At 45.0% G+C, this 10460-nt stretch overlaps 1 protein-coding gene across 1 annotated transcript in view; it reads left to right on the top strand.

Moving 5' to 3' along the window:
- Positions 1-5400: 5400 nt before the first annotated feature.
- The window catches only part of ZDHHC18 (zDHHC palmitoyltransferase 18), a 32670-nt gene continuing 27610 nt past the window's right edge, over positions 5401-10460 (top strand). Inside the window, exon 1 of the mRNA XM_077775520.1 lies at positions 5401-5495. Coding sequence (XP_077631646.1) covers positions 5401-5495 — 95 coding nt within the window. The remainder of the gene's footprint in view (positions 5496-10460) is intronic.

Here is a 10460-nt window from a genome sequence, read left to right as displayed (position 1 = left end):
TCCTTTTACCATCCTATTAACAGTCTTTAATAGTCTGCGAGAGGAGCATGAAGGGCCCAAGGCAGGAAGCTTCCTGTTTACCCTAAGGTCTAACAATGCTGCAGCTGGGTTGGGCGTCTACAATTTCAGAGAAAAGTCATTTCCTTCTGAGACCCAGCTAAAACAGAAACCAGACGCTTCATACACCTAAGAAGTAGATGCTTTTTTGTTCTTTAATGAAGGTGGGAGGAGAGGGAGTGTTTGACATGTCTTTACCAGTCCCCTTGAGGAAAAATCACTTCTTTTCTTGAACAGACCTTCTCACCTTCATCTAAAAATGTAGTGTGTGCAGGCTCAGAGGATTTGAAATTGATTGGTTCTTTAAGCAATTGTTTATTAATGCCTATTTTAGGGACTAAAGGTGACTCGCTATACCTCCTGTCATCAAATAACTGTCTAATAGAGTTGGTAGCAGATACACAGAAACGTTAATCAAGATAGAAGCTGGTAAATTCTGGAGACTGAAGGGCCACTTGAACTTCTTGCTCTATAGCTCTCTACTTGAGCTTTTTATGATTAGGAAGAATTAAAGTTTTGCTTGTATGCATAGGAAAAGGTAAGTGAGGTACAGATTAAGTCCTCTGTAAATTCACACAAGATGGTGATCCTTTCCAGTTTGTAATACTTGAACAGACTTGGTGGGGAAATAGCCTTTGAGCTGGACTCGAAGGATGGAGAGGATTTGAGAGTTAAGGGCAGAGAATGAGTATAGGAAGCAGGCCACGGGAACAGGACAGGGAGAAGCTCAGCTTGAGTGGAACTGAGATATTGTCATTGAGATCTACTGTGTACTGATGCATAAATGTCAGCCAGATACTGAATCTCTGAGCCTCAGTTTCCTCATCTGTGAAGTGTGGATAACACTGTCTACCTCATAGATACAAATAACATCATCTCTCTCCTCAGGTGGTTGTGGAAACAAAATGAAAAGTGTTTAGAACAGTCCAACAAAGGAATAGCTGCACTTCAGACATGCTGATCTTACAGTGACTGCACATTCAACACATTCATATGCCAGGAAATGTGGAACCGGAGGCAAGGAGAGAGGTCAGGGAGCCATCCACACAGACATGATCTTTACAGCAGCAGCCGTGATCTCGGATGAGACTGTCAAAAAGAAAAGTGTAGAGGGGCGCCTGGGTGGCTTAGTCGGTTAAGTGTCCGACTTTCGCTCAGGTCATGATCTCACGGTTCGTGGGTTCGAGCCCCGCGTCGGGCTCTGTGCTGACTGCCAGCTGAGAGCCTGGAGCCTGTTTCAGTCTGTGACTCCCTCTCTCTCTGACCCTCCCCTGCTCACGCTGTCTCTCTCTCTCCTAGAAATAAATAAAAAATACTTAAAAAAAAAAAAGAAAGAAAAGTGTAGAGACAGGAGGAGGGCCCGTAAGATCTTGGGCAAGTGATTCAACTTCTCTAAACCTGTTTTCTCATCCTGGAAAATGGGGGTGATAGCAGCAACCACACAGCGTAGTTCTGAGGATTAAATGAGACACTAGATAAAGCACTAGCGTGGCACCTGGCAATAGTAAGGACTTCGTGAATGGTAGCTATTTATCATCAAACACTTAAACATCATCATCAAAAGACTAGGAAAAAATAGTATCGGGGAAGAGAGTTTCAAGAACAAAAAGATGGTTACTAGGATCACACACTGTTAAAGAAAGATTGAGGAAAGTTATTGGTTTAGGGATTAGGATAGACTAGCTGCTGTAATAAGCAACTTCTAAAACTCTGGCTTAATCTACAAGCTCCTTTCTTGTTTACATTGTAGTTTGGTGGAGGTTTGGAGAGGGAAGCCTCTTCTATCTAATCATTTGGGACCTGGGCTTCTTCCATTTTGTGACTCTCCCTTCCTCTAGGGGTTCAGAGTCCTCTGCTTTCAAAGAGGTTGTAAGAGGCCCAGCCTAAAAGAGACGCACATCACTTGCATTTCATACCATTGGCTAGAACTCAGTCTCATGGCCGCATCTAACTGCAAGGGAGGTGGGGAAGTAGGGCTCCCAGATGAAATACAGGATGCCCAGTTAAACTTTAATTTTGGGTAAACAAATATTTTTTCAGTATAATTATGTTTCAAACGTTGCACAGGACATACTTCTACTAAGAAATTCTTCGTTGTTTATCGGAAATTCAAATTTAACCAGGCAGCCTGTATTTTTATTTGCTAAATCTGGCAACCCTACTGGGAAATAAAGTCTGGATGTGGGTTTAGGAAGAAGAAAATGCAGATATTTGTGTCACAGACTGCCTCAGTCTGTCTTTCAGAGCCAAATACCTGTTTTTGCTCTTCTCACAGAGAAAACACACCCCTTCCCAAGGGAGATAACCCAAAATCCCATTTAGTGACTATATTCAGCTCCACATCTCTCCATCTGCTTCCGATATGGTTCCTTATGAACTGGGGGGAAAAAAAAAAACATCCAGTGGCGGCACAACAATAACATTCATATAAGTATCTATTGAGAAAAGGAAAGAATTGAAGACATAGAGCAGTCTCTGATCCAAAGCAGTTCTGAATCTCCACTGGTCAGAGTGTCAAAGTCCTCTTCCCAGGGGCTGGGGACACTCCTTGATTAGGCCCTGATTTGTTCCAGGAGGGACCCCTTTGTGCATTGTTCTCCATGCCTGATGGCTGTGCCCTCTTGCTCACTGGTCATCCTTCAGGGCCACATCTGAGATGGGCTTGGGGGAGTCTGACCTCCTGGGAGAATGTGCAGGTTTCACAGTCTACTTGCTGCTGGTGTAAGCATAGGGACCGAAAAGCTATTTTAAATCTTGGCCAACCGGGGGCACACCGTGCACGCAACTCACATGCACTTAAAATAAACATAACATAAACCTTACCATTTTAACCACTTTTAAGTGTAAAGTTCAGTGGCATTAGTATATTCACATTGTCATGCAAGTCACCACCGTCCATCTCCAGAACTTTTTCATCTTCCCAAACTAAAACCTGACACCCATTCAGCAGTAACTCCCCATTCCCTCTACCCTCCCGGCCTCTGACGATCATCATTCTAACTTTCTGTCTCTGTGAATCTGGCCACTCCTTCACAATATTTGTCCTTTTGTGACTTGCTTATTTCACTTCTCATTACATCTTCAAGGTTCATCCATATTGTGTGTAGCATATGTCACATTTTCCTTTCTTTTTGTGGCTGAATAACATTCCATTATATGAATACACCGCATTTCACCTTTCCATTCATCTGTCAGTACATATTTTGTTGCTTCCACCTTTTGGCTATTAATGAATAATGATGCTATGAACACTAGTAGACAAGTGTCTGTTCAAGTCCCTGCTTTCAATTATTTTGGGTATCTACCCAGAATTGGAATTGCTGGGTCACGTGGTAATTCTATGTTGAATTTTTGGAGGAACTCTCATGCTGTTTTCCACAGCAGCAGCACCATTTTACATTCCCACTAGCAATACACAGGTTTCAAATTTCTCCACATTCTCACCAACACTTACTTGTTTTATTTTTTAAAGTAGGCTCCACGCCCAATGTGGGGCTTGAACATGTGACCCTGAGATTAAGAGTCACATGCGGTACTGACTGAACCAGACAGGTACCCCTATTTTGTTTTGTTTTAAATAATAACCATCCTAGTGGGTATGAGGTGATGTCTCATTGTGGTTTTGATTTGCATTTCCCTAATGGTAAGTGATGTTGAACATCTTTTCATGTGTTACTGGTGCATGAAACATGTATCTTTGGGGAAATATTTTTTAAATTTTTAAATTTTTTTTTTTGAGAGAGAGAGAGACAGAGTGTGAAGAGGGGACAGGCAGAGAGAGGGGCAGACACAGAATCTGAAGCAGGCTCCATGCTCTGAGCCGTCAGCACAGAGCCTGACGTGGGGCTCAGACTCATGAGCCGTGAGATTATGACCTGAGCCGAAATCAAGAGTTGGTTGTCCAACCGACTGAGCCACCCAGGTGCCCCCCGAGACTTTGGAAAAATATTTATTCAGATCTTTTGTCCATTTTTTAAAAGTTTATTTATTTTGAGAGAGAGCATGAGCAGAGGAGACACAGAGAAAGGAGAGAGAGACTCCTAGGCAGGCTCCATGCTGTCAGTGCAGAGCCTGACACAGGGCTTGATCCCACAGACTGTGAGATACCTGAGCTGAAGTCAAGAGTTGGATGCTTAATCAACTGAGCCATCCACCCCCCTCTCCTTTGCTCATTTTTAAATCAAGTTGCTTGTCTTTTGTTGTTTTTGTGTTGTTGGATATTTTGGATACCAATCAGATATGTAACTTGCAAATATTTTCTCCCATTCCATAGGTTGCCTGGTTGCCTTATCACTTTGTTCATAGTGTCCTTTGATGCACACAAGTTTTTAATTTTGATGCGGTCCAATTTCTATTTTTCTCTTGCTGCCTGTGGTTTTGGGGTTATGTGCAAGATATCATTGCCAAATCCAATGTCATGAAGTTTTTGCTCTTTGTTTTCTTCTAAGAGTTTTATGGTTTTAGCTCGTATGTTTAAGTGTTTGATCCATCTGGGGTTAATTTCTGTATGTAGTATGAGAGAAAAGTAACTTCATTCTTTTACATGGGAATATCCAATTTTCCTAGTAGTGTGTGTTGTGAAGACACTGTCAAGTGTCTGCACTGTCAGCGCAGAGCCCAATGTAGGGCTTGATCCCATGAATCATGAGATCATGACCTGAGCTGAAATCAAGAGTTGGACACTTAATTGACTGAGTCACTCAGGCACCTCTATGCAAGGCTACTTCTAGGCTTGTTATTTTATTTCATTGGTCTATAAGTCTGTCTTTATGCCAGTATCATACTGTTTTGATTCCTATAGCTTTGTAGTACATTTTGATTTTTTTTTTTAATGTTTATTTTACTTTTCAGAGAGTCAAGAGCATGAGTCAGGGAGCACCATAGAGGGAGGAAGATACAGAAACTGAAGCAGGTTCCAGGCTCTGAGGTGTCAGCACAGAGCTCAATGGGGGGCTTGAACCCATGAACTGCGAGATCATGACCTGAGCTGAAGTCAGATGCTCAACTGACTGAGCCACCAGGCGCCTGTAGTACATTTTGAAATCGGGAAGTGTGAGACTTCCAATTTTATTCTTATTCAAAATTGTTTTCACTATTCAGGGCCCCTTGAGATTTCATATGAATTTTAGGCAGACAAAGGTTTTTTTAATGAATTTGGTCTCATGGATTCTTTGGCAATACAGTTACCACAACACCTTTTTGGTGTATAAGTCATAGTTCTCCAGAGAAACATCACTAATGGGACGTATATGGGTGTGTGCATATGACGGGTGCAAAGGAGAGAACTGGCTCATGATTATAGAGGCTGGCAAATCCAAAATCTGCATGGTAGGCCAGCAGACCATGGAGACCATGGAGCTAGAGGCCATGGAGAAGTTGATGTTGCAGTTCAAATCTGAAGGCAGTCTGCTGGCAGAATTCCCTCTATCTTGGGAGAAGTCAGTCTTTTTTCTTTTAAGGCCTTCAACTGATTGAATGAGGCCCACCCACTTTACGGAGAATAATCTGCTTCATTAAAGTCTACTGATTTAATGTTTATTTATTTTTTAGAGAGAGAGTGTGTGTGATCAGGGGAGGGGCAGAGAGAGGGAGACACAGAATCTGAAGCAGGCTCCAGGCTCTGAGCTGTCAGCATAGAGCCCGTCACGGGGCCTGAACCCTGAGATCATGACCCGAGCCAAAATCAGACGCTTAACTGACAGAGCCACCCAGGCGCCCCTAAAGTCTACTGGTTTAAATGTTAAGCTCATCTTATGTGGTGTCTGGCTGGCTCAATTGATCGAGCAGGCAACTCTTGATCTTAGGGTCATGGGTTGGAGCCCCACACTGGGTATGGTGATTACTTTAAAAATATGTTCTTAAAAATGTTAAGCAGGGTGCCTGGGTGACTCAATCAGTTAAGCATCTGGCTCTTGATTTTGGTTCAGGTTATGATCTCATGGTTTGGGAGTTCAAGCCCTCCATCAGGCTCTGCACTGACAGTGTGGAGCCTGCTTGGGATTCTCTCTCTTCCTCTCTCTGCCCATCCACCACACACACACACACACACACTCTCTCTCTCTGTCTCAAAAATAAATAAACTTTAAAAATGTTAATCTCACCTTAAAAATACCTTCACAGAAACATCTAGAATAATACTTGACCAAATATCTGTATACGGTGGCCTAGCCAAATTGACTCACAAAATTAATACAACAGGTTTATGTTCTATTTGCTTCTAGTCAAATCACGTGACACTAACCACCTCAAATTCTTTCCTAGATAGAATTCTCAAACTAATATATTTGCTTCATCACCCCTTGCCTCACTCTTAATGTAATGGTGGCCACACCAAAGTCACGTGAAATAACAATTGGGAAGTCCACCCTCTTCAGCTGATATTTGCCTTGCAGGTGCTCACATCTCTCAACACCCTTTTCAATATTATACTATTCGTTGTCTAGATGCAGTCAGCTTCTCTGACTCTGAAAGTCCCATTTTCTCTGGACTTTCTCTATTTGCCTTCCATGTCAGCTTGAAAACCAGCTAATTCTCACCTGAGTTCACCTCTTTCTTCTAATACTGTATAAAAGTGCCCAAGCTAGTTAGTGAGTGGCTGTCTCTCAGCTCTAAACCCACCCTTCTCCTTTCTCCTAGGAGATCACGGAGCTAGGCTCTGCACATCACCTTTCTGCTCGGTCAGCGGGCTCGGTATTTGGCTCTGCCAATAAGGGCCACTAGGGGGAGCGAGTGAGTCCAGCGGAGGAAGAGAAGCGCCCTGCTGTCTGCTTCCTTTTCCTGTGAGGTCACTCTAGCGCCGCTCCTTCACCTGGGTGGCAGCAGCGCTTTCCTGTAGCCGCAGCTGACTCCACTTTGCAGATTTTTTCAACGATTTCAAAACCAGGTTCACGGCGCCAGAGACACCGGCGCCAGTCAGGTGGCCCTCCTTCCTCAGCGGTGTTAGTCCCTCCTGCGTGCGCAGAGACACCAGACACCAGCACTAGACATAGAGGTGTCAGTGTCAGCCAAGGGGAGCCCCTCTTCTAAGTTTCTGAGTTTGAGTGATTCCAAATGCTTCCCTTTGTTCTCCCAGCCCTTGGGGCTATAGATGCCTCCTGCTGTTGCTGCCTCCCCGATCTCTCAGAGTTGTCCTTTTACAACTTTAAAGTTGTCTTTAGGGGCGCCTGGGGGGCTTGGTCGGTTGAATGTCCGTCTTCGGCTCAGATCATGATCTCATGGTTTGTAAGTTCGAGCCCTGCATCTGGCTCTGTGCTGACAGCTCAGAGCCTGGAGCCAGTTTCAGATTCTGTGTCTCCCTCTCTCTCTGCCCCTCCCCTACTTACGCTCTGCCTCTCAAAAATAATAAACAGAAAAAAAATTTTAAGTTGGGTTTAATAACTTCCAGTTATTTAGCTCCAGCTTCATACCTAGTTAACTGTCCCAGCTGTTCTTTATACTAAAGTTCCTTTATGCAATGACTGGTGTGGTTCTGTCTCACTGGCTGGACCCTGACTGATACAGAAATTGGTACTCAGAGGGAGTCCCAGAAAATAGAGCTCAAAAGATGGGAATAGGGATCCGGTTTGGTTGTGTCATTGGATTCCGGTGTGCTGAGCTCCTTGCCAATGGGAAACACAATGTGACGAGTCCCCAGGCATGCTGTGGCATCGTGATTAATCAAATTATCACCTGTGGTTATTTGTGATGAAGTGCCAGCTAAAGCAAGTGCCTTGGGGGCCCAAGTGATTGTTGCACTTGACTGTTACTTCGGGCGGCGGTGATGGTGACTACCGGGACTTGGTATGGTCAGAATGCTTCTGAATGCATCAGAGCCCTTGCAGAAAGAAAATGACAAGGTTGGATCTTTAAACTCTCCATCTAAGTCATATTCAGAGACTCAGAGAGTTTCCAGGGTAACTGTAAAACAACGTCTTATTTCTTCTAGCTCCCAGACTTATTTGCTACAGATAAAACAAAATATTGTGCATGTTGCAGAATTATGTCAGTTAAATTCAATCTTATTAAGTCTTTCCGGTGATTGAGGACTGGGACCCTGAAACTTGGGTTGGGGACATCTAGTTTGACTCCCAGAGTCTTCTCCATTCGACTGGCAGATGGGAAGGGGGAGCAAAGATCAGCACCTGAGACTTTTGTGAGCCAGCTTGTCACTTTCACTCACATTCCATTAGCTAGAATTCAGTCACTTGGCCACGCCCATCCCTAAGAGAGGCTGGGAACTGTGGGTTATTGGTGAGAATGAGTAGTTTATGCCACATTAAATGGGTCATTAGTGACATTTAAGATAGAAGGGTTTTGTGTTTTTTTAAAGTTTATTTATTTTGAGAGAGAGCAGGGGAGAGAGAGAGAATCCCAAGCAGGCTCTGGCACTGTAGTGCAGAGCCTGACGCGGGGCTCGAACCCACAAACCCTGAGATCGTGGCCTGAACCAAAGTCAGATGCTTAACCGGCTGAGCTGCCCAGGCGCCCCTTAGATTTTCTTTTTAAGTAATCTCTATATCCAGTGGGGGACTTGAGACCAAGAGTCACATGCTCTATGGACTGAGCCAAACAGGTGCCCCAAGATGGAGGTTTTAGAGGAGTGATGTCGACAGAGGCTAAATTGAAAAAAGTTACAAATGAATAGGTGGCATGCAAGTGGTAGCTCCTCTTTAAATGAGAGAGAAAAGGATAAACCTGACACTAGAGCGAGGAGGGAGCCCAACACGGAACACCGTTTCTGTTGGTATTTTAGTTTGATTCGGCCTTTTAATTGATAGAGAAGAATAGGGCGCGTGTTTGCAGTCTCTATGAACAGAGAGAGAGAGAGAGAGAACATGAGTGGAGGCCTGGCCAGGAGCAGAAGGAAGCCCACAGCCTTAAGATGAGAGGAAAGGATCCGTGCAAATAGGGAGACTGAGGTAGAGGGGAGGAAGGCTGAAGTCAGGCAGGATAGTCTGAGTCTCTGTTAAGTGACGAGGAGCAAGCAAAGGTGCAGGGTTGCAAAAGAACCCAGTTGGGTGGGAAAGCAGGAATCCTTACTAAAACCAGTATGTCCAGTTTTTAACTTTGTTCTACAGCCAAGGAGCAAGAGGGGAAGAAGCCCACAGCATGGCTCACGCCAAGGTGGGGCTCATCAAACCCAGGATCTTCGGCACCAAGGGCATGGCTGGGCAGCCTCTGGCATGGGTAGCAATTAGTGATCCTTGAGGTCACTGTTGTTACCTCTCCACCCCTCCACATCGTGTATTTTGACTTTCTTTTTTACTCTCTCTTATGCCAGTCTCCAGCTCTCCCTTTTCCTATACTTTTCCTTAGGTTTTCCAGTAACCCCAGTGAGGTGGACAGACCCAAAGGTAACCCCTAGTGATTTCTGCCTCCTACTATTCACATCTTTGTGTGATCCTCTCTTTTTGAGTTCAGGTGGGACCTGTGGCTTTCTTCTAACCTATAGAATATGGCAAAGGTGACGGGATGTCACTCACGCTACATACAAAATAAGTTACATTATGTGAAACTCTGTCTTAGCAGACTGGAGTCAGACTCTCCTTGTGGGCCTGATGAAGTAAGTGGCCATGTTGGAGAAGCCCACATGGCAAGGAACTGTGGGAATCTCTAGAAACTGCACATGGCTTCTAGAACCTGAGGGAAGCCTCCAGCTGACAGCCAGCAAAAATCCCAGGCCCTAAGTCATACAGTCTAAGGAAATACGTTCTGCCGACAAAACTTGAATGGGCTTGCAAGTAGATTCTTCCCCAGCTGAGTCTCCAGATGAGGATGCAGCCTTGCTTGATACCTTGACTGCAGCCTTCTGAGACTCAGCACAAAGGATTCAACTGACTGGGTCGGAATTCCAGATCTGGAACTTACGACACGATAATCTGTATTGTTTTAAGCCACTAAATTTGCAATAATTTGTTACACAGCAATTTGGAAAGCAAATACACCGAACATTCTTGAAAAATACGTTGGCCCTGTGGCATCAACTCTACATCAGTCCAGATATCTAGATAACCCTTGGTCTGGGTGCAGATCACAGATTTGGATGAGGGAGGTCAGAGGATGTGCCACACACAGCCACTGGGCACTTTGAACTCCAAGACAGTAGTTAACGGCCCCTGGGTTTCAAAGCAGATTGTGTCCCCACGCCCACCCCTGCCATCCCCTCTCCCCGCCCCCCCTNNNTATCCAGTCAGTCCTCAGAGATGGCTGAAGCCTGGCCCTGGAATTACAGATTGCCAGAAGGAGATCAAGAAGTCCACCACTCGAATCTCGGCACTTGGCCAGGTGCCTGGCACATAGGGGACACCCAAGAAATGCTTTCATTGCAAGGGAACAGAGGGCGCCCAGGAGCGCGCAGCGGCTGTCCCGTCATTGCTCAGAGGGGACCGCGGCGGCTCAGGGTCGGGCCCGGGGCCAGCCGCGGG

The sequence above is a fragment of the Crocuta crocuta genome, unplaced genomic scaffold, assembly GCF_008692635.1.
Source record: "Crocuta crocuta isolate KB4526 unplaced genomic scaffold, BGI_CrCroc_1.0 scaffold127, whole genome shotgun sequence".
Classification (NCBI taxonomy): domain Eukaryota; kingdom Metazoa; phylum Chordata; class Mammalia; order Carnivora; family Hyaenidae; genus Crocuta; species Crocuta crocuta.
The sequence above is the reverse complement of the archived record's forward strand: the minus strand, read 5'-3'. Positions and strand labels throughout refer to the sequence as shown.